The sequence below is a fragment of the Lytechinus pictus genome, chromosome 1 (assembly GCF_037042905.1).
Source record: "Lytechinus pictus isolate F3 Inbred chromosome 1, Lp3.0, whole genome shotgun sequence".
In the NCBI taxonomy this organism is placed as follows: domain Eukaryota; kingdom Metazoa; phylum Echinodermata; class Echinoidea; order Temnopleuroida; family Toxopneustidae; genus Lytechinus; species Lytechinus pictus.
This window is the reverse complement of record NC_087245.1, coordinates 23,973,758-23,997,615: the sequence shown is the minus strand read 5'-3', so window position 1 is coordinate 23,997,615 and position 23,858 is coordinate 23,973,758. Positions and strand designations below refer to the sequence as shown.

Below are 23,858 nucleotides of genomic sequence, written 5' to 3'. Positions count from 1 at the left end.
CGTTTAGGTGGGAGCTCCCTTCGTCCTAAGTTTTGTTTACATCTTAGCTCCGATACTTGATATTCCCTTTTGTGTCGAAATGCATGAGTTTACATGTAATGTGGGCCTTTGAAACTCTGCTTGATATCATTATTAACGTTTGTCATGCTTTTCATATACTCATGACAATTCCTATGATGTACTAAATCTAATCCAAACTCATAATTGCGTTTATAATCGCCCTTCTTATTGGCATTTGAAGGATTTTTTAAAACTGATTTAAAGACGGTTGGAATTGAATTTGAAAGATGTCACTTTGCGTGAATTATTCACATTTTATAGCAATATGCACCAACCATATCTCGTTCTTGGTTCATCTATGGAGAATCCAGATTTCCTCTGTTTAATAATCTCACATTCGAATCTCCTATATAATGAGCTGGGATGGGAATGCAGAATAGATTAATTGCCACTCTTCTGACTGAAGTGCCACAGTAATAGAGTGATGATTATTAAAAGATAATTGTGAACACAATTTGCAGAACTTTTACTTATCGATATGATACAATGGGCACGACCGTCATTATGTGGCCATATTTTCGTGATATTAACTGAATATTATATAGTGTAGGTCTACATCATTTAGACTGTAAAAATATTGGGTAAAAGTTTAACCAGCACAAGGGTAATTATGTGTCCAACCAATATTGGGCAGTATTTTACCCAATGCGGGAAGCATAGAGTTAATATCCATTAGGATATCGGGACTTGTTCTTTAACTATGAGGGGGTGTCTTCTAGCTAGATTGCTACACATGGCCTACTGTATCATTGCACAAAGTTTGGCACACTCTAAAAATTATTTACCCAATATTGGGTAAAAGGGTAACATGCATGTTGTTGAATAATACTTTGTCCGATATTAGGCAAAATGTCATATGGATACATTTCAACTCAACATTGAGTAAAAAAAAAATACAGAGTATTTGGTTTCATTTTACTCCAAAAGCATTCATGTTCCGTTTTTACCAAACATTAGGTTAAACTTTTTTTAGAGAGAGCATAGTATTTTTGTAATCGAAAAAGATGTTTTTTATAGAAAATTGCGTCGGTGATATTCGAAATTATATAGCTTTTTGTGCAGTCTGTCTTTCACTGAGAGTTCCCCTGGACGGACAGTTCTTTTATGCTATTGGATTTTCAATACACCTATAAACATCAGGCAATTGAACAGAAAGCAACAAAAGAAATCCTCAACAGACAGAGACCTTTCTTGTTTAGTGGTCTGTGACGTAGTGTTGAGTAAAGATTAGTAATGCATTATTGTGGTCACACACAAAACTTATATTTGCCATCTCTTTGTTGTTGCGAGAAGGGGGGGGGGGGAGGCGCATAATGCTCGCTGTATTAGTGAAATCGATCAATAAACATGAAGCTGAAAGGATATGAGGGATAGTGCTGGAATTGTTATTAGCTCAAGAGATTGTTCAAACAAAATGTCGATTCTTGTCCTAGAGTAGTAATTCTTTGGGGGGGGGGCATCGAGAGAAATTGTTCATTATGTATGTACACAAATCAATCCCCAGTGAATTGGACTCCAATGAGTTGCCCTCGATTATGATGTATTAAAATATTGTTTTTGAAAGCTCTATTCTACTAACGTATTGCATCAATCACAAGCGATTGGTAGTCTTTCAAATTTAAATAGGCTGGTCGGATATGTTCAGTGGTTTGGGAATGACGACTTTTCCAATTGGCCGACTCTTGAACTGTCGAATGTTTGCGTATAATAATAAAAGCGTGATTTATTTTTCGATGGACTTTTTCAGCGGCCTTCTAAAAATCAAGTACATACTATGAAAAAAAAACTTTGTGGGAATTGGGGTAGGAACCGGGTGGGAGGGGGGGGGGGGCTCCCGTTACATGATTCGGGGAAAAAGATTCAGCCCATCCCGATGAGAAAATTATTGGTGAATAATCATTCAAATTAACCCTCTTGATTGATTTGTCAAAGGGTAATATTCTGTCAAGGTTTTTTCAGGACAGGAAACGGAAATTCTGATGTAATACTAGTAATCGGATTGACAAGTGAGCCAACCAAAATAACAAAGCGATAGGTATATATTTTTTTATTTGATGCATTATTGTTGCAGTAAGAAAGGCTAGAGTAAAACCTTTCCTTTGTGCAAGATGTTTACATTATTTACAAAACACCTTAACAGAGGTCACTGACTATACTGTGAACCACAACAAAGAAATCTGAGAAGTTTCTGTGGTTTTTATTTATGATTCATTCAATATTCACCTGTCTACAATGACACTGTATAAATAACGTCCTTTGCGTCTTCCATTGTCCTAATTACGCTGTGGCAGGGAAGGTATGATATTTGCACTTTAATTTAGATCTGAAATTGTGCATGAGTCATGTCAATATTCAGTTTTTCTTAATGATGCACAATAAGCGATCATAAAGAGGTTTTCTTATCATGCTATATGGTATATAGCGTTTCCCCGAACAGGTACACCAGTCGCACTTCATAAGGGCCTTCAGGGAAAAAGCAAGCAAGTGAGACAATAAATACAGGATCTGCAAATGAAACTCTAAGGGAGTCCCATATTTGGACTATAATAAGTAAATAATAATCCATGACTTGCGTTCATTATTATTCGCAAAATGTATTGTTTGAGAGATAATCGTCTTTGTATGAAGAGCCTCGCTCGACAGACACCTTAATCAAATATAAAATGGACTCATCTAAAGTGCCTGATTGATGTGTAAATATAAGAGCTTAGTTTAATCAATACGTGGGAACTAATTGTTCTAGATAAATGAGTAAGTCGGAGGCCTACCTAGTAATCCTTGTGATAAAACTTATATTGATTGTATCAAAAGCTCAGCAATAATGGGCTTTTATATAATACGGAACATGACGAGACTAGCTGTCTTTTGTATGCCGTGTACATTTGACTCCTACTCTATACTTGCATGTTCTTTAGTTAGGGATCGAAGGGACCCCGCATCCGGGCCCGCATATATACCTATATTATATTTCCGTGACACCCCAGTTCCCACTCGCATGTTGTTAATACCCGCTCGTAATATTGAACGGAGACTGAGTTCTGGCATAGCTCTATGGTTCTGGTGAACCTTTCTTAATTTCAGTCAGGGAGGAAACATAACTATTGTTACTTAGTTTATGATCCTTCATAATAAATATTTAATGGAGGAGATAATGATTGGCCTGCAAATGCAAAGCATATATCTATATTTGTTGTAATTTTTGGTTCAGGGATACTCAAACATATAGAGTATGCATATCCTTGACGGTCGGTCCTCATTATCCATACAGATTCAATAAGGAAGTACAAATAAAAGCTTGGAATTAAAAGTATACATCCTATTTATTTACTCCATTGAAAAGTAACCACTGTAAATATATATAATTATGGATCGATATATGAACCGGGTGATGAACGTTTGTAATTAAAATTTTAAGTGCGTACAGACGAATATAGGCTGCATGTAGTTCTGCGCAGCCATACACCCACAAATTAGCTGTCCAATTTCCAATCGAGTTAGAGCGCTTATCTGAGGATAGAGGAGTACAGTTTTTAATATTAGGTATTTCAAGTTTATTCCCTTCACGTTTACGATCGTGTTACCTTCTTATAGGAGTTTAGAGGGTAATCCAAACCTCACGGCCTGTTGTTTTAAAAAGAGAAAAGGCAAATTAGAGTAACAGATGGGTAAAAAATAATAAAAGAAGAGGATATTTTTTTTAAGGTCGCTAGTCGTAAGCACATAGGATGGATGCAAGTCATAATGAAACAAAAGTTCACGAGTCATGATATAAGATGATAATTATCAGATTAACAATAAACCAATTTCGTTATGTTCATAGGAAAACTATAGGGGATGAGTTGGTGCAGTCGGAAAAAGCGTTAGGGTTTCGAACCAAGGTATGAGGTTCGAGCCGACTCCAGCCATGTGAATAAAGTCCGCGTCGTGAGTTAACGTGCCCCTCCGGTATAGCTGTTTCATAGACGCAAAATAATAATAATAATAATAGTTAAAAAAAACACCATGTTCCTTGGATAGGGCGCAACGTATATAGAGTACCCGTCTGTATCGGAACCAATAATTTTTACGAAGAAAGGAGAATAAACAAAACAAAAAATCCTTTATTTTTGTATCAGTATAAGGGGAAACCCCGACGCCGTCTTCCACCTGCTCACTCCATTCATCGGGAGGAGAAAACTTGGCGCAAGTTCCCTTTCGCCATCGAGGCTCAGCTGACGCCAAACAAAATAATTATGATTATAATAAGCCCTTAACAGTAGAATATTACATCCCCGCAGAGTTTTATTGAAATGCTTTTTTTAGAAAGAGGCGCCTGCTTCTTTTTAATATGCACCGTGTTGCATCTGAAATAGTGTACGAAAGCATTTGTGTTAATCGAAGAGGGAATGCGTTCGGACGTAGCGACCGAGCGATAAGATAGAAATCCAGAGGCACTGTATTTAGAGTAAAGACAACTAATCGTCATGTTTATAAGCAAGGTTTTCGATCGTGGGATTAGTGATGGAGGGGTTTTGAATTTTCTGGAGGTGGCCCTCGGGGCCCGTGCGATTGGCCTAATTAGTCATGGCTTAATTAGCCTCTGTAGATGTAGAAATAGAAGAGAAATGACAGTGGAGGCGAGTTATAAACAGCACAGAGAACAAATCAAATAATCATATCTGTCTGACGGGAGGACAGGGATCATCCTTTATTGTAAATAGTAATTGTTATAACCATAGCCGCCTTATTTCCAGGTAATATGGTAACCATGCCCCCCCCCCCCATACGCTTGAGCTTGGTTGTGATAAGTCTTGTCGAAAGGGGAATGCATCTCAGATTGCAGGAGAGATGATTGAAACTCGCTAATACGCTCCATGACCCTGCGATCTCTCGAGGGTCGAACATTACTTCGAGGGTTCATGAGGTTGCCATGGTTTTCTGTGACTATCATGTTTTTGCTGATGAATGTGGTTTTCCCCGGGTTTTCCCCAGCAATCTTCATGGTAATCCATATCTCAAGGGAGATGCAAGAATATTTTGATGGGGGGGGGGGGAGGGCGGGCGCACGTCCGAAAGGTGACTGCATAGTTTGTCCCCATCGAATCATTCTTTTAATGCTTTTCTTCCCTTTTCCTCACTCTTTTTTCCCTTTTTTTTCATCTCTGTTCTATGAGTTCACTCCTCGGTCGACACCCCCCCCCCTCCATGGCACCGCCATGCGTGCCACGATGTATCACATTGTTGTGAGTTTGTCCTTAGCTGATCGTAATACCTTACAGAGTTTACTAGCAACTTAAAATAGCATTCATAGGGAAAACACAATTTTTTTAAAAGTTCGGTTAATACCTTGGTCACATTTGCTCTACGGCGGCCGTACGGCTAGTCGAAAACAGCCGTTTTAACATTTTTTTTGGTATCAGTTTCATATAGATGTTTTGAATGAAATTGAATAAAACGGCTGTTTTCGACTCGCCGTACGGCCGCCGTAGAGCAAATGTGACCGAGGTATAAGAGTTCTATTTTCTTCTATTCGACCTTTAAAAAAATCAGAATTGGGATTCATACGTTTGAGAAATATTTATTTCAAGGTGATGTAAATGTGGTTGATATTGTTAAAATACACATGGCAGAACTATTTTCCAGCGGTTGTATCGTCTTATTCCCCCAGGGTTCCCCCACCACCTTTCTGAAATCAGATGTCTAGAGAAACAGAGAGAAAAGAGTATAGGTGTGGATCAAGAAACGTTTCATAAAAAAACAACCTCAACACAAATGAAAAAGAAAACGTTTAATAACTAAGGGAATTAAACAAAAAATCGAAGAAAAAAAAAACCCTTGACAGAGTTTACGGATTTATCACCGGCATCAATTCATGTATAATAAATGTGTGTCCATATTTAAACAAGGATGTATATTGGGTTTTCCCATGATTATGGAACAATAATAAGTTTCCTTTCGATTTAGTTTACATTAATTGCTTCACCCACCCCACGACTGACAGAACATCCTTTTTTTGAAAAGCAATGGTTTTCTTTGATAGAACTTCCGCTTACATCAGTTCGTAATTCTAAGTTGAGTTTGAAATTGTGGAACATTTGATTTCAACATCTTCACCATCAACTTCTCACGGGCTTCTTTAGAGAAATGGTAATGAGACTTGTCGATTCAGCTCGAAACAGGTAGTTTATCTGGTAAAGAGGTATTATCGTATTGATTGCGCAATGTCACTCTCATCTCTTAATGTCAAGATGGTTTGCGGGGGTAATGCATTTTGGTTAAAGTTATCTACGATTTCGCTATATAGAAATGATAGATGGATTCTAATTTCATATCCCGATTAGGCACTCTGTGATGAGGAAAGTCTGTTTTGAACTCATCTTTCAAACCTGAATGTTATACAGCAAAATTGCCTTGCTCGAGTAGTATACTGGAAATCATAAAGAGACGGTGTGTATACATGTAGTATAATTCATTCTTCCTCTCGAAATTTAGAAAAAAAAAAGAAATATAATGGTCTTTTATTTCCATTTACTTTAAACATGAAATTGCATTTGAAATGATATGTGATTCTTATGTACTCTTTGCCATAGTATTGCAAGAAAAGAATGTTAGGTGAGGAGTGTGTATATGAGAATCAAAATTTACGGTAATATTTGAGACTCGTTAAAGGACAAGTCCACCCCAACAACAAGTTGATTTGAATAAAAAGAGAAAAATCCAACAAGCATAACACTGAAAATTTCATCAAAATCGGATGTAAAATAAGAAAGATATTTTAAAGTTTCGCTTAATTTTACAAAACAGTTATATGCACATCCTGGCTGGTATGCAAATGAGGAGACTATTGATTGATTGATTGATTGATTGATTGGTGGGGATTTTTTACCTGATTGCTAAGAAAGCATGAATGCTTGTAAGCAAGCAACCAGAGGACCGACGGCTTAAGGTCATCTCCGAAGGACCTGGTAATGAGGATTAATGCCTTACCAAAGGGCACTAGCGCACCAAGTGTGAATCGAACCCGGGTCACCAGAATACGAATCCCCCGCTCTACCGACTGAGCTATCGCGCCTCCTCGACTATGACGTCATCCACTCACTATTTCTTTTGTATTTTATTATATGAAATATTCTAATTTTCTCCTCATTGTCAAGTGATATAACGATTAATCCCTCCCTGAACATGTGGAATTAGCATTGTTTAATTCTATATGGTTCAGTCAAGTTGGTCCTTATTGTCAAATCCATAAAAAATGAAATATTGCATAATTCAAACAATAAAAAACAAGAAATAGTGAGTGATGGACATCATCGACTGAGTCACCTAGTTGTGCATATCACTGTTTTGTGAAAAATAAGCGAAAATTTAAAATGTCATAACTTTCTTAATTTACATCCGATTTTGATGACATTTTCAGCACTTTGCTAGTTTGATTTTTCTCTTTTTATTCAAGTCAGCATTTTCCTGGGGTGGACTTGACCTTTAACGACCTGGTTGCGAATTTATTCTCGTGCATGGAGCTTCAACTTTTCATGACGCAGAGTTCCCACTGCCTTTACGATGAATTTTAAGTTTTAGTCATAAGTAATAAGCACCGTGAAAAGTTATTGACGTAACGTCTCTTAGACCTGTTGGAATTTTTTAATGGAAACTGGGACATTGCACGTATATGACGCACGCGGCGATGATGCGGTGGTGTTGCGATGCTGCGGTGGTCTCGCGATGCGGCGACGATGCAAATGATGTAATGCCATCCCAACGTTGCATTGCTTGAATCGGTTGACGATCCCGGGTAACGGGAGCTGGCGTATGTGCCTCCCCTCTCCCCCACGAATTTCGAACTTTGCACAGCAAATTATTGAAGGATCGTCTCGCTCCCCACCTCCACCCCCCCCCCCCAAATAGAGTGACCTAACTCTCAAGAAATGTTCATATACATGGTTGCTTGATAAGAAACGGAAAGCATTTCGGTAGTGAAACGGCGCGGGTGTGAAACATCTTTCTCACAAACAATAAACAAGATCGAAACAAATGTACTTTTCAACATCATAATTTTGTCATAAAGTTTCGTCGAATATCTGGCTCTTTTGATTTTTTTCAGTTAAAGATCTATCACAGAGTATAAAAAAAGCAATTATTGCTCAACCACTCCTTCGAAAGAGTGCACTATATATTATTGATAATTAAAAGAAATGAGTGAATAAAGTGATTACAGATGAATGTGAACAAATTAATGTTCGCTTAACCAGTGGGTGTAGGTCCATGGTTAAATCAGGGAGTTGGGAGTTAGACTCCCTTGTTAAATCAAGTTGACTTGTGTAGGTGTTACTCCCTGTCTAAGATATACTAATTGAGCCAGAGATGTGAGGTTCGAGTCCTAGTTCACGTCTTTCGGTCCCAAACAGAAATCCAACTGCTAGACCGGCAATTAAATCTCATATAAAACCCCACCCCTACTAGGCACAAGAGCTGGACAGAAGTTATATATCAATCTACTTTTTTTAATGGCGAATTGGCATTTAAATGAAAATGTGATATTATATCATTTTACAATGAAGGAGCTCCTGGAGGGGATGCATTTTTGCCACCCCTTTTTAGTTGGCTTTATAAAAAACGAAAAAAGAAAGATTTAATGTACAGATATTTGAAGGTCGTCTTGGTTCCATGTACTCGTAGGCCTTTTAGTTTGTGACCTTTGCGTGAAGAGACAGTAAACTATGATGTGTCATTTTCACAAAATTCATCATCAGTTTGCACAAAATCTTTCAAATTCACGTTAGATAATGCAAAGCGCCTCAATGAGAAGCTCGGCACTTCGCTCCCTCGCGTTCGAGTTTCTAAGACAATTTTTAGGTCAACGTGACTTGCCCCCGCCCCCTTCCCGGAAAATATGCGTACGACCATGCTCCCTTGCTTGTAGGTATCTTTTTGTCAAAATAGGTCTGGTGGACCATGAACTGTTTTCTTACCTATTTCTATTTCCCTCCAACCCCCCCCCCCCCCCCCCCCTCTCTGTCTCTCTCTGTCTCTCTCGCTCTCTCACTTCCCCTCTTTCAAATCGTGGCCCTTTCCCCCGCAATTTAAAAATCAACAAAATAGAGAGATGTTATTCTGGAGATCCTTTGTTAGGAGCTCACAATCACTCGTAAAAAGCAAAGTCCAAACTGTGTTTATCTCGGAGTGCCGTTTACCTCTTTTCATGATGACGCAAACAAACCCTATGGACCCAGCTCTGTAAATATTATTGACTTGAGATCGAGGTTGATAATCCGAAAATGTACTGGCCCCTTAAGGGCTTGTCACATTGACCGCTGCCCATCGTCAGAAGGGGAACATTTTTTTATAGTGATTTTAGAGCTGTTTGACAATATGTCATACTAGTAGGTGGAACTGGGATTCACAAACGGTATCACATCCCGAGACATAAATATGCATCCCAAATTTCTAGATTTCTTTTATTTATATGTCTTTCTGAATAAAAAAAAATGACAGAGTACATACGAAAGCCCATGAACAAAATGTCTTCTGAAATAACAGTGAGAAAAATAAAAACAATGAATTGAAAAATAAAACAGCCAAAATAGAAGACGTTGCCGATGGGGATGTAAAAGTATATACATTCAAGACAGAAATTGAGAAATTGTGTTATCCATGCTCATATATGATAGTGAGCGTCGATATTTTAGACAGTACAGACAAAGATTGACCATGTTACCTGCGATCAGAAATATATGAAGACACTTTGTTGGAAAGAGAGCTGGTGGGTGTTTCATAAAGCTGTTCGTAAGTTAAGAGCGATTTTAAGAACGACTGGTGATCCTTTCTTGTGATAAATGGTATATTCATTAGCGATGGTTTAGCGCGTCGTTCTTAAAGTCGTTCTTAAAGTCGCTCTTAACTTACGAACAGCTTTATGAAACGGCCCCCAGGAAAGAGGGTCGAGAAATGGGACGGGGATTCTGTCCTTGAAACGTACTGTGGCCTGTTGCATAAATGAAAACCCTGGCTTTTTTGTGGGGGGGGGCGTTTTTTTTAATGATGTGTAAGTGTGTCAATGTCATAATTTGTTTGCCAGAGTATTTGCTTATTTACCAGAGTTTTTTATTGCAAAAGTTTAATGCAACAGCCCCCTGGTAAACGTTGCCAATTTTGCATCTCTCTATTCCTACATAAAATTATGTATGAATGATGAATCTGTTATGAAGGTATAGATATATGAGATGAGATGTAATTGCATGCATGGAGCCCTGCATGGGGGAACAAACGCTCGAACGAAAGAGCGTTCTTCACCATAACATGTCAAAAGATTTATGGTGACAGAAAGTAATATCAACCTCTGACTCTGAACTTAAGCTCGTCAATCAAATTCAAGTGCGGGGTCACACTGTTAAAAGGTTGTAACCCTGAGGTATCAAATTGCTGTAGCTGCAAAATTAGCAGGCTTTCCCCGTACATTTGGGTGTGTTCCCTGTACAGAGTGGAAAAAGGATTTCAGTCTATTTCGATCATGGAGTAGGTCCATGTTTCGATCAACAAACAGCTCACGCTTCTTCCCAATTTAAATTAGGCACACTTGTTTACAGGAGGCGTATCCATCTAGAAAGAGAGCTATAGCATTGGTAGACCGAAAGTTTGAAGCATTGGGTTAATTGAATCATGGACCTATATTAGGTCCATGATTGAACCCTCGAACCCGCTCTGGAGCATGTAGAGTAGAGCAAATATATGATAATGTAAACAATACTATAGAACTTCCCCAGGGTCATTCACATGGCAAATGTTTTTTTCTTTTAATGTTCTTATTCAAACATGAAAATGATAATAGCTACTGTGATCGATTTTTTTTTGTTCGCGCTTACCTTCTTCAACTCCCTCCAGCCCCCATCTTATCCCCAGGACAGCGAAATGAAAGAAATATGAAAACATTTTCAACAGGACTGACAAAATGACGAAATGTTCTCTTGTTATTATGTTAGACCCTACTATTATTCTTTAAATGTTTTCGTGCGTGAATTCTATTCAAATAAAGTTTAGATTCGTTGGGTTTCCCTTTTTTTTCTTTTAGTATTGACAAAGGATGATGTAATATTTTATTTCTAATGGGTATATCTATTATGCTATCTCTAATTATGGATGACAGTAAAAACTAATTATAGATCCAGGTAAACATGTAGGTTGGTAAAAAGCTCCATTAATGAAACATTGATAAAAGGGAAGATACAAAATATCATACCTAATATTCCTTACAGATATATAAAAAAAAAATCAACATTGATATTTTTCAGATTATCAATCTTCTAGATTGATATAACTACTTTGATGAACACAAACACGCGTCTGATTAAGATAAATGTTTTATACACCGGTCTTCGGGAGACGAATCATGTTTTTCTATAAGGAAAATTTGAAATTATTAACATACCATCAAAAGTAAGCCCCCCTTCCCCGAACCCCATCAAATCTTCCAATATCACAAATTATTCAAGTTGAAACCAAGGATAAGATATAGTTGCAGGAATTTTGTTTTTTCTTCGAAAATATTATTAGCGACATCCGTGACTTAACAGCTGAATGAGCACATCATGAACAACCAAATGGCAATTATTAAAAAACAACAAAGTGTTTTAATAACTTGTTTTGTCATGTTTGTGAAAATTAGAGAAATACTTGGGTTAATAGGTACGAACTAAAGACAATATTAGAAGAAAGGGGATAGGACAGCATCATGGTGCAACTTTTGGCAATGATTTTAAAATGTACTGCATTCCACTACATGTACATGTTTTATCACATTGAAAATAAACATGAAGTTTCTCTTGCAAATTTGAAAATCATTATTGCCTTTAGTTTGTGCTTCTTCGGTCGTTGAGGCAAGCATAATTATCTGTGTGTTTTTTTACAAAATAATTAAAAGCACAGATTTTGCTGTTTTTGAAAAAGCATCTTTTTGTTCTCGTTGTGCTCATTCAGCTGTTAATTCACTGATGTCACTGATTTTCGAGAATCATCTCCCTAACATTCTTATATTTTCCATGCTTGGCTCTAACAGGAATAATTTGTTATTCTGGAAGATTTGATGTGGTTCTTTAGGGGGAACTTACTTTTGAGGTAGTGTTTATTTTCTTGATAAAGAGTAATATTATTGTACATCATTTCAATTAACGAATACTTCAATATTCGCTCATAAGTAAATTGCACATCTTATAGAGTTCACTAGCAACCATTAGTCACCCATTTTCTCTTCATAACCAATCCCTTCCATGTCCCTAAAAAGAGGCTATAATGCTCTGCTCCTCCAAATAACCGTTCATAATACACACTGGATAACGGTATATAAACAAGAAATGAAATCAATATTTACTCGTATTGTCCTCATTTTGGGGGCCTAATCGTGTACTGAACCCTAGCTGGTACTGAGGCCCCATTAAAGTGATATCGTGACAAACGACTGTTGAAATAAAAACGAAAGATTATTGTCTTGTAAACCTTTATAGTTGATCGATACGTTTATGTATCACTGACATCGATTCAGAGGGTTCATGATAAATTGGGACTGTACCAGATAACGGGGAAACCCAAATCTTTTTTTTTACTGGTTGACGCGTTGACAAGTTTTACATTTTGCCCCCTTTTCAATAATAGAACATTTAGCTATGTAAGTGTTTTCAATCTTAGAGTTCCCTTTCTCCATGCACCTTTAGTGATTTTAGTTCTCAAAATATCAGGAATATTTATTACTAACGGGTCCTCCAAGAAGGAGGTAACATAATTCAATCTGAGATCATTTTATTTCCGTGCAATCATTTTTTTAGCATCTATCGCTATTTATAATAACCACATTGCAGATTTCATCCTCCATTACTTATTTGCTTTCCTGAATGGTCATTGAAAATATAACATTTTTTTTATAACAAAAAAAAAAGCCTAGAAGTGGCAAACATTTTCAAATGTAATGTAAAACCTGTTTGACCTTCAGAGTGTTGGATCTAACTTTTCAACTTATTGAATCATAAAAAGAAAGTGTTGTCTCCCAAAAATTTACCATTCGTTTTTTTTTTCTTAGTTTATTTCGTGATTTTTTTTATTATTATTTAGAGTGCACGCTGACATGCCTGCACTTGCTTTTTTTTATGTATAGGGAAATCTTCTTGTAAAGCATATCCAATCATTTTCATTGAGTTCCAACTGAATACGAAAGCTTGAAGCAATTTTATTTGTGATTTGAACTCATTTCCCTTTACAAATTTGAGTCTATACATCCTAACCATACCTTCATTGCGACGAAAATGATATAAACAGGCGTACTACCCAGTGTTTGCTTTGAAATGAAGAATAATTGTTCGTTTCTATTGTTTTTATGCAGAAATCTAAGACTTTTCAATGATTTCATCATGGGTGATCTCTTTCAACAAGCGTTGTTGGTTAACTTGGTGGCGCTAGTCTGCTTAATCGGAGTTGGTCGGGCGGTGAGCACTGGATGTTCGGATGTCTGCGAATACTATGAATGGGGGAAGGAAGCCAGGTGCCAGGGGCGATACCTGACCTACGTGCCACAAGAATGCAACTCAGCCAAGACCTTGAGAATGCAGGACAACCGACTGCAGCAGCTGGTCAAGGGTTCCTTCAGCAATTTCACCTATTTGAAGTACCTGTATCTGGACAGGAACAATCTGACGCTGGAGAACGGAGCATTTGAAGGCTGTTCTCGGTTGCAACAGATCCATCTGAATGAGATATGTACCTCAACCATCGAACCGGACATGATGACTGGACTGTCGAATGTTCTCTACATGTTCATGAACAAGGCTGGGATAGAGGTGATTCAGCCAGTCACATTTCAGAACATGTCTCAACTGAAGTACTTGTCTCTGCAGGAAAACAAACTCACGGCAGCTCCATGCGATGCCTTCTCGTCTGCCAATTCTCTGCAAACTCTATACCTTGACAGTAATAAAATCACGCAGTTGTCAGACGACTGCTTCAGCAGATATCCTCACCTGACCAAACTTTATCTCAAGAACAACCCTTTGGGGGACCTTAACGGTCGTGCGTTTAATGGACTCACCAATCTCAACCACTTAGACTTGCAATATACAAACTTGACACGAGTGCCAACAGGAATATTTCCATATGCCAACAGAATCCACACCCTTCAACTTTCTTTCAATGACATCCAGTTTCTCCATAACCGCGATTTTGCTAGTCTGACTGTACTAAGGAAGCTCTATATTCAGCACAATCGCATAATTAGTATTCAGAGCCGGTCGTTTGAATTCCTCGATTCTCTTAATGTACTTGACTTGTCATTCAACAGGATAGAATCAATAGAAACTAGCGCACTTGATGATTTTCGGCATCTGACTGATCTCCGACTGCAGAATAACTCATTGAACTCAACCAGGAATATCACCTTCAGCAGCATCCCTCAGGTTACTCAGCTTGATCTTTCTCACAACCCCCTTCACTGCGATTGCTCCATTTACCCTCTTCAGTACAGGCTTGAAGCAATAAGTCTTGAGGGAGATCTGTCCTACATGGCAACCTGTGCATCTCCAGCAAGATTCAAAGGACAATTGATTGCAGATCTCAGTCATCATGACATCTGCCCTTCTGCTGGTGATAACATGCCCCAATTGCCTAGCATCACCCCTAAAACCCCTCTCTTTCAAAAGGATCCTATTGGTCATCCACAGTTGTCAAAAATGGAAGATGTTCAACCGTCTACAGGCTCACTGGATAGTAAAATGATTTATATCATCACTGGAGTTGCCGTAGCGATCATTTTGTCTGTTGGCCTAATCACTATCATAATCATGAGGTGGCGCCATAAACGACGCAACATCTACAAAACGCATGGACAATACCAAACCGAACTGAAACATGGGATGAAGCCGTCAGATCCAGCAATGCCAGTGCCAGCTAGGTTAATGACTATCACTGAAAATCCGATGGACCAGGGACCGGAACTACCACCCCGACGTCACGACGTCTTTCCTAATGGGCGCAGGTCGCAGGGTTCCTTGGGAATCTCAAGTACACAACCACAACAGCCGTCCCATCCGCACACCAGAAACATTATTCGGGCTGAGGAATCCAAGGATAGCGGGTACATATCTCCCTTGGTGTCTGCTTCGACGAGGCCGCCACTTTCCCCTCAGTGCAGTCTGTCTACGTCCAATTCACAAGTAAGAAAGATACCAAATCGTTTTAATTATGAACGTTAATTAACGTAATATATGCATGGAATTGCATGTCTCCAAGGGAGTGGGGGCAGGGGGTATAGGAGTAATCACTACTCATTGATCATTCCTCCTCCGTTTATCAAAGGAGATAATACCCGACTCTAGTGTAGTTTAAGAGTAATAACAAGGTTTTTTCAACATCATATAGATGCATTATGAAATTGGTATCATGATAATTCCTTTGGTTTGAAATTTCAGCAAATATGACAAAATGATGACATTGATAAGCTTTTGTAGCAAAGGCAATTTGACGAAATTGCTGATGAATGGATTTTGTATTTCCTCTTCCAGGATGATGGTGACTATTCCGAGGTGTTTGTAGATGATCAATCTTGTGGAGAAAATGAGGTAGGCATTTCATAAGTTCATCCCATCAGAACTTCCTATATCAACTGTGTTTAAAGACCCGGTGGCATAACTAGGCCCGGACATGACCATCGACTGCATATAGAGTCCATTATTTCATTACTCATTTTCCAGATACAACAATTTATGACGTCGAGATCTTCACATGACATAATTATCTCACTTAGTGTTTACAGTCGAATCGGCGAATCCAAATGAAAACTGAATAACTTCGTTACATCGAATTATGCAGTATCCATTGACTACAAAATCAGACCTTAAGAATAAGCAATTCAGGTGTCATTAGATTTTTTTATCTTCTCTCCTATTGTTGAAGTAATCATTATTTTGTTACTTTATTTTCCCATTCCTTTCTCTATACACTTCCCTTCTCTCCCCGATTCTTAATCTCTGTTTTCTCTTTCTTAATTTCTTTCTCTCTGTGCGCTCTCCACTCCCCCTTCACCCCTTTCTTTCCCCCGTTCCTGTCTCCACTGTTCTTCTGCCCTTGCCATTGTCGCTTTGCAGGAACCATCAGCAGCAGAATGGGTAAGCAAGAACTTCGTCCCACCTGAAGCAGATGCAAACACAAATATTGACCAACCACCCGATCAGAAGAAAGACACAGAATACATCCCATGGCGCACGTGAACTTGTTCTGTCGTAGCAGCTGCTCTTACGTCAGCTACGACCGACATGGAGTGTTTCAGGCCTGTGCCCACATAGAGCTCTTGGACTCACTGTGGCATCAGCGGGATGGTGGAAGGCCACCCTTGTGGTATATTTTGTGTTCGAAGATGAAACTACCACGCCGCTTCCTGTTATCTGGTGATGGAAATGAAAGATAAAGGGATCTGGTTTCCTTTTATGGAGGCATAGAGGATTCAATGGCACTGTACAACTCCTTCAAATTCACAACTTTAATACTTTTACCTCTTGTTCCTTGTTCTTCTGTTAATGTTGCTACAGAACCATACTTCTCCGACTGCTGCTACCACAAATATACGACTTTACTTCTACTATTTCTATGATGACGACCAGAAGCAATTCGAGTCGGATGAGGCACGAATCTTTGCCCACTGGTGTGCATAAAAAAAAATATAATGGCTGGATCTGCCACTGACGACGACGCCTATACTTCTACCATTTTGTTTAATTCGACGACCTTTCGGTTATTTTAGAGCGTCTCTCAGCCCAGTCTCTCGTCGGATCCCTTCTCGCACCCAAGTCGTTTTGGCGTAAATTAAAACGTGCATTTTGCTTTTATACCGACGTAATTTTAAAGAAATTTATTTGGAAAGTCATTTTTGGTGAAAACTTTTATAGTAAAGTTTGTTCAGAGTCCGACTCTGGAATAAACAAGACCACTGACCTTGAACCATTCTTCGTGATTAGAACTCTGCATAGCTGGTCTATAAAAGTAGCAAATCACTCTTCAACTTCTGCTTTCTGTTAATTATTGTTCCATTATATTGTTCAAAACTTTCGATTGTTTGATATTGTGTATCGATGTCTGAGATGACAAGTTTTATTATTTTTTTTTACAATAACCAAAATGAAATGATGATACTGTATTATTCATTCGTAACGTGATTCTATAGAGATACTTTAATGCTTCCAGAGGGATTTGATGTAATATTCAGCCAAGGTAACAAATAGGTGTTAACTGTAAATAATGTTTTTACTTTTGTATTTGTGCGGGCACAAGGATTTTTAAAGTACTGTATTTTACCTTGAAAAGATGATCAATATCTGGCATGAGTTATAATCTTTGAAGACAAAGATTTTCTCGCACAAGCCTAATGTGTAAAAATTTGCAATAGCAGTTTGTATTCATGTAAATATAAAATGAAGTTTGCAATTTGCCATTAATAGTAATGGTTTGGTTAATTGTTTTGAATAAGTTGAATGAAAGTGTATTATGTTGTAGATTGCATAATGGGTCATAGGTTACCATTTAATATGGTCCTTGTCTTACAAATTGTGATTGATGCCATCAATCTAAACTATGGCAAGTCAACTGTGCCACAATAGTCTTAATGCACGGTCTATTTTGTAGCCCCCCCCCCCCAAAAAAAAAAAAAAAAAAAATAGAATGAACATATCAATAAATAAATAAATGAATAAAATTAGTTAATTAATTAATTAAATTAAATGCGACAAGGTAAGCTGTAAGCTCCAGCCGATGTGCATTCTGGACCGTTGTGCTGTTGGTTGCCCAAAGTTGTGATAGGTTGGATTAATCTAAATCTTTTTGTGAAACACACTCAGATGAAGTCCTTCCAGAGTGATTGCGATTAATAATTGCAATAATGCTTGTATATGCTATGCATATAGTGAAAATGATATTAGTGTACCGGTTATGGTGAATAACATAGCTTAATTTGTCTTCCAAATAAATGGACAACTTTTCAACCATTATTACTTGTTTTCATGAAGAAAAACACATTAAAAATATTTGTGAACGGTATATCAGTCCCCCGTTCCTCCATCTAGGCAAGGTTTATGTCTAGTTTTTTTGTTATTATGTCTTTGTGAACTAAGGGAGGAACAATGATTAGGGGTTTTATTTTTCTTCTTGAGATATTTTTTACATTCCTTGTAGACCATTTTCCTGTCCATCGATTGCCATAATTTCACAGACAGTCTTAACTCACTTTTTCAAACTATCATATTGCAATATTGCATTCCTGATAATGTATTCTTTCAAGCTTTGAGGACCTCGGCCCTGTCTTCATGGTCTTACAAAGAGTTGCTATTGATCCGATCCACCTCAGCTATATTTAATATCCATCAATGTCATAATTTCTACTACAGGAAATTTGGACAATGTCTTTTGTAAATAAAGAAAAGCACATTGAATTTTCAAGAAAACAATGAACGTATAGAAATATACATCACATCTGGAAAATATTTTGAACAATCATGCAGTTTATATGTTGATGTTCTTGGCCTTCCACGTACAGTTGTGGTTGATCGGAACGATCGCAACTCTTTGTAAGACGGGCCCAGACATTTCCTTTTTTGTCCCTGAATAGATGGTATGGCGTAGGCCTAATTTTCGACATTTCCATTGCCTTATACTTATCTGCTATAATTCCAGTACTTCAACCATTTTCATTGATTTTTGTTTAATCAACAACAGCTGAATATACTGATGCCATTTTTAACAAGCACATATATAATTATGTATATAGATTTGTTTATTTGGCATATCTTCGATATTATTCTAGGGTTCTGTATCAAAATTGGTTAGTCTAAACCACGGGGTCTAAACTATTATACGCCTATGTATTCATGTTCAAAGTGATGTGGTCTTTTATAAGCATATAATGTATGCGAAATGTTATACTTTTATTATGCCCTTTATACCATTGCATGTGTTTTATGTCGGTTCGGGCATTTCTGCTACGTCAAAAATTATCGTGCATGTTGTACTGGATCATATTATATATATATGTCGTGTATACAAACGATGCCTATTGTTTAAAAACTTTAATGCGTATCCATAAGTCATCTACATTGCAAATGAATATTGATTTTAGGAGTGACAGGTTTTGCATATTAATTATTGGAATTTGCATGCAAATGTTTTTAATCCATCATTCTATAATCATGACAGTTTGTTGATCAATTGCCATTGACTTTTTGTAATGTCTTGTTCGATTATTGTCCTGAAGCTTTCAATTAATTTTGTGTTTTAATGTTTTATAATGTCATATTAACACTGCCATAATCAAGAGTTTATATTTTTATACAACTTTATACTTTCATATAATTATATAAATGACTAAATCAAACATGTATGCTCGAATTTGTGTACATGTTTCGATGTATTTTGTACAGTAGAAATGGTGTGTGTGTAAGAATTGGTTTGCGATTACCATGCTTACTGTTTACTATGTTTTTATAATGTAAATTTGCAAAATGTGTATTGATGCATTTTAAACACCAATAAACACAAAAATTCAAAAGTGTGATATGGACTTTTAAGTATACGGTATTTGTTTGCCTACTACGCGGTAACAATTAGTTTTCCGGCCCAATTTTTGTTTTCTTCTTCTCCTTCTTCTTCTTCTTCTTCTCTCCATGGCCATTCGAACGCATCCCAACCCCTCCCAACGTCCATGATATTCAAATTTGATCCTACATAATATGCCTTTGGCTTTAGGTGTATGTCTAGATATTTTTATTAATTTATTTCGTCGATTTGGATTCTTATGTAAATATAGAATATTGCCCGCAAATAAAATGATCAACATTTTTGTTTTTCTCAACTCACAAATATAGTCACAATGATAAATACGAGTATTACAAATAACATTAATTTGATTCGGGATTTAAGAAAAAAAATCGGGGAGAAAGCTGAACCGGGAGAAAAGACAGTGGATACAGGAGATTTAAAGGAAAGTTCAAGTATTATGATTAGGAGAGGAAGAGAGATGACAGGTGAAGAAAAAAAAAGAGAACCAACTAACAAAGGCCCTATAGTTCTAAGGGCGTGATCAAAATGATTGAGGTAAAGGATTAGATAAGAAGGAAAGTGAAAAAGAGTAGAATGGGAGACAGAGAGTGGGGTGGAGAGAAAGGGGAGAAAAAGAAAGGAGACAAAATAAGTGGAATGACGGAATAAGAGTATGTTCTCAGGGGTGTGGAATATCTGGTACAAAATAATTTGGAAAGTTAAACCGGCTGTTGCTGCAGTAAGGTTAGTCATGATGATAGATCATATTTTCAATATATAAGAGCTCACTTTCAAAAGGGGTTAGGTCCATTTTTTTGTCGCAATGTATAGATTTTTAGTAGCTTTTTAAGATGATACCAAAGAAAAGTTGAAATTCCCATTAAAAATTTATCTGAAATAGCAAAGAAAATCACTTTTTTTCAAAAGGGGTAAGGTCCATTTCAGTTTGGTTGCAAAATGGGTTAGGTCCAAACCGAATTTTTTTTTAAAGAATATTTTAAAAAATATGAAGACAGGTAGACTTCTTTTATACCCAATTTTATGTTCTCATGGTATCATGAAAATTTAGTTTCGCATAAGAATATTGCAATATGGGAGAATTAAAAAAAATATTTCATGGAGTGGACCTAACCCCTTTTGCAACCAAACTCTTCTGAAGAGCTCATTTGTCTAAAGGGGTTAGATCAATTTTTCTTAAATTAATTGTTTTCAGTCTCAAAACCTCTAAATTTGTAGTCGCTCTGATGATACCAAAGAAAATTTGAAATTCCTATTAAAAAGTGAACTAAAATGGCAAAGAAAAACCACTTTTTTTCAAAAGGGGTTAGGTCCATTTCAGTTTAGTTGCAAAAGGGGTTAGGTCCACCAAAATTAAAATAGGTCCATGGGTCCACACAGAATTTTTTGGAAAAGAATATCATAAAAAAATATGAAGACAGGAAGATTTCTTTTATACCCAATTTCAGGTTCTCATGGAAGGGTATCATGAAAATTCAGTTTCGCATAAAAATATTGCAATATGGGAGAATAAAAAAAAGACTTTCTTGGAGTGGACCTAACCCCTTTTGCAACAAAACTCTTCTGAAGAACTCATTTGTCAAAAGGGGTTAGGTCAATTTTTCATAAATTTTATTGTTTTCTGTCTCTAAACCTCTAAATTTTTAGTCACTCTGATGATACGAAAGAAAATATGAGATTCAAATGAAAACGTGAATGAAAGTGGCAAAGAAAAGTCACTTTTTAATCAAAACAGATTGGATTTATTTAAGTTAACTTGCAAAAGGGGTTAGGTCCACAATGATAATTTTTTTTTAAATATATAGAAAAAAATTGAAGACAGGTAGATTTCTTTTATACCCAATTTTATGTTCACATGATAGGGTAGTACATCATGACAATTTAGTTTCTCATAAGAATATTGCAATAAGTGAAAATAAAAAACATGGTTTTTCCCGGAATGGTCCAAAGTGTACCTAACGCCTTTTGCAACTAAACTCTTCATAATTATACGCAGTTGTTTAAGAGACAATGGTAAAATCTGTGTAAAAATAAGACAAATCTATTATCAATACAACCGACATTGCACATTTGTTTAGTTATTTTTTTCTGCATTCATATACAATTCGTATAATACATTTTTCATAACATAAAAAAAAACATAAAATAGGCCTATTGATTACTGTTTGGGGGCATGAATAATAAAGAAAAAAAAATGACTAAAACATTATTCAAAACGAATATGATCTACTACCAAGTTATTATAACGCTCATAATTTGCAGGAGAAGGATAGTTATCGTAAACAAATTTCTTAAAAAAACCAGCCCAGAATTAAAACTCATTAAGTAAAAAAAAACAATGATGCGAGAAAGAGAAGCGAGTGATTGCTTATTTTGTCAAAGAGTCGGCAGATTGTCATCGCCTTCGGGGGGGGGGGTGCACGAGAAGGGAGAGGGAACTATAGGAAACTAAAGGCAAAGGGAATTATTTTTTCCCCTCTTACATATTCTTTTGTTCTCCCGTCTTTATTTCATTTTTTTTTCTTCAAATTTGTTGAAATTTTAGTTCTCGTTTGCTCCATTTTGAGTCCCCGTCTAGCCACCCCCAAAAGGTTAGAGTTTTAATGCAGGAACCATAATGTGGCAGAATTCCCGAAACATATACTACAATTTCTTATGCTTCTATTGAATATGTATATAGACTCTTATATATGATTTTTTTCAGTCATCGTGAATAGGTATTTATGGAATTCAATGACGTTTTGAAATGGCATTACTAGCATATGACGTTAGTCCTACAAATTACAGATGTCCAAATATTCCTTTATTTCTGCAATTGAAGATTTTGCCTCTTGATGATTTAGTCTCCTTCAATTGTTTGATATTTATGTACAAATCACAATCCTCTCAAAACTGTTCATTTTTAAAAGATGCATTTGTTGCTAACTCGAATGTCCATTTGTACAATACACGGCAGAAAAATCCTATCCACCAACAACCACTTGCAAGAACAAATACTGCTTTGAATTATTTTGTGATAGTTTGTATCAAAGAATGGAATAAGTTACCACAAAGCTTTAGATCCAGTCCAATTAACACTGCCCATATTTAAAAATTCATGTCGCTATTTATTTGAAAGATTACAAAGTGTCTTTAATTGAATCTTGACAAACCATATGTGTGCGTGAGGGTGTGTGTTGGTGTGTGTGTGTGTATTTTTGTATGTATTTTTCTTATTTATACTCTCTATTATCATTGTATATATTTTTCATCTCATTCTTGCTGTACTGTACTGTATAGGGCCCCTCTCACAAGCTCTGCTTCTATGTGGTCCCAAACCTATCATGCATGTATTCTCATTTCTTGTTAAACTATGTATATGTCTCTTGTTTTGATTGGTTTGAATAAACTTGAACTTGAACTTGATTAAAATCTTTTTAAAAAGGTAGGACCAATCTCTTCTTGGATAGATTTCCGTCAAACCTTCCCGGTCTGAAACTATTAGTGATCACCACATTAATGACAAATACAGGCAAAGCCTAAGCAGCAAAATTCAATTTGAACTTCATGTAAATTATCTATTGTATTTTTATAACAACATTTACACCTATTTGACATGATAATGCCAGTACTTATATATGGCATGGAAGTATTTGAATACACTTGTTTTCTCACTATCATCTTGCATCGAAATGATGCGGCAAAAGCAGTGTAGCAAGAGGAGCTATAGCGAGAGAAAAATAGCACTATTTATTGCGGTATAAATGCTATTTGGAAATAGGAAATAGGCTATTTATACATATAGGGCTAAACATATACATTCCATGATTTAAAATGCAGAGTTGTTGTTTTCCAAAATCATCTTGCTTCCACCAAAAAAAAAACAGTAATAGAGATAGGCGAAGTGAGCGAGAATAATAGCGCTTATATTTCATATCTTTCTTTCCGTTCAAATAAATATATATATAATTTAGAAGTCATATCTCATGGCATATGTGATCGTGTCGTGAAACTTGAAACCGTTCTTGCCAACTTTGTAATTGTTATACCCTAGCTTATTTACCAAGCTGATAAAAACAAATATGCATTTAGGCAGGCTGGCGCAAAAAGGTCTCCATCATTCATGAGTATAGGGCGGCCGCTCACGGGACCCAACATAAGGCCTATGTATTCCTTGACGGTACCCCCGAAAGAAAAAGAACATAATGGGCCTTAATAAACTAAATAAGTAAATTCATGAATTAATCCCAATAAACAAGCAAAGTAAAAAA

At 36.7% G+C, this 23,858-nt stretch overlaps 1 protein-coding gene across 3 annotated transcripts; it reads left to right on the top strand.

Annotated features, from left to right (window-relative positions):
• The first annotated feature begins 6,006 nt into the window (after window positions 1-6,006).
• LOC129259685 (leucine-rich repeat-containing protein 15-like) lies at window positions 6,007-19,606 on the top strand. 3 transcript variants are annotated; one of them, XM_064098682.1, is made up of 4 exons: window positions 6,007-6,186; window positions 13,403-15,224; window positions 15,573-15,629; window positions 16,155-19,606. In XM_064098682.1, exons 2-4 carry the CDS (start codon window positions 13,431-13,433, stop codon window positions 16,275-16,277), a joined length of 1,974 nt encoding a protein of 657 aa, XP_063954752.1. In that variant the 5' UTR covers window positions 6,007-6,186; window positions 13,403-13,430; the 3' UTR covers window positions 16,278-19,606. The 3 variants fall into 3 exon arrangements, with proteins under 3 accessions (XP_063954752.1, XP_063954741.1, XP_054753927.2); XM_064098671.1 differs by having other exon boundaries at window positions 6,039-6,218; XM_054897952.2 differs by lacking the exon at window positions 6,007-6,186 and adding an exon at window positions 6,379-6,486.
• The last annotated feature ends 4,252 nt before the right edge of the window (window positions 19,607-23,858 follow it).

Excerpts from the sequence above, each read along its gene's own strand:
- LOC129259685 (XM_064098671.1), top strand. The coding sequence starts at position 6,184 with ATGGTAATGAGACTTGTCGATTCAGCTCGAAACAG. Across the intron at positions 15,225-15,572 it reads TGTCTACGTCCAATTCACAA|GATGATGGTGACTATTCCGA; the intron begins GTAAGAAAGATA and ends TTCCTCTTCCAG. Across the intron at positions 15,630-16,154 it reads AATCTTGTGGAGAAAATGAG|GAACCATCAGCAGCAGAATG; the intron begins GTAGGCATTTCA and ends GTCGCTTTGCAG.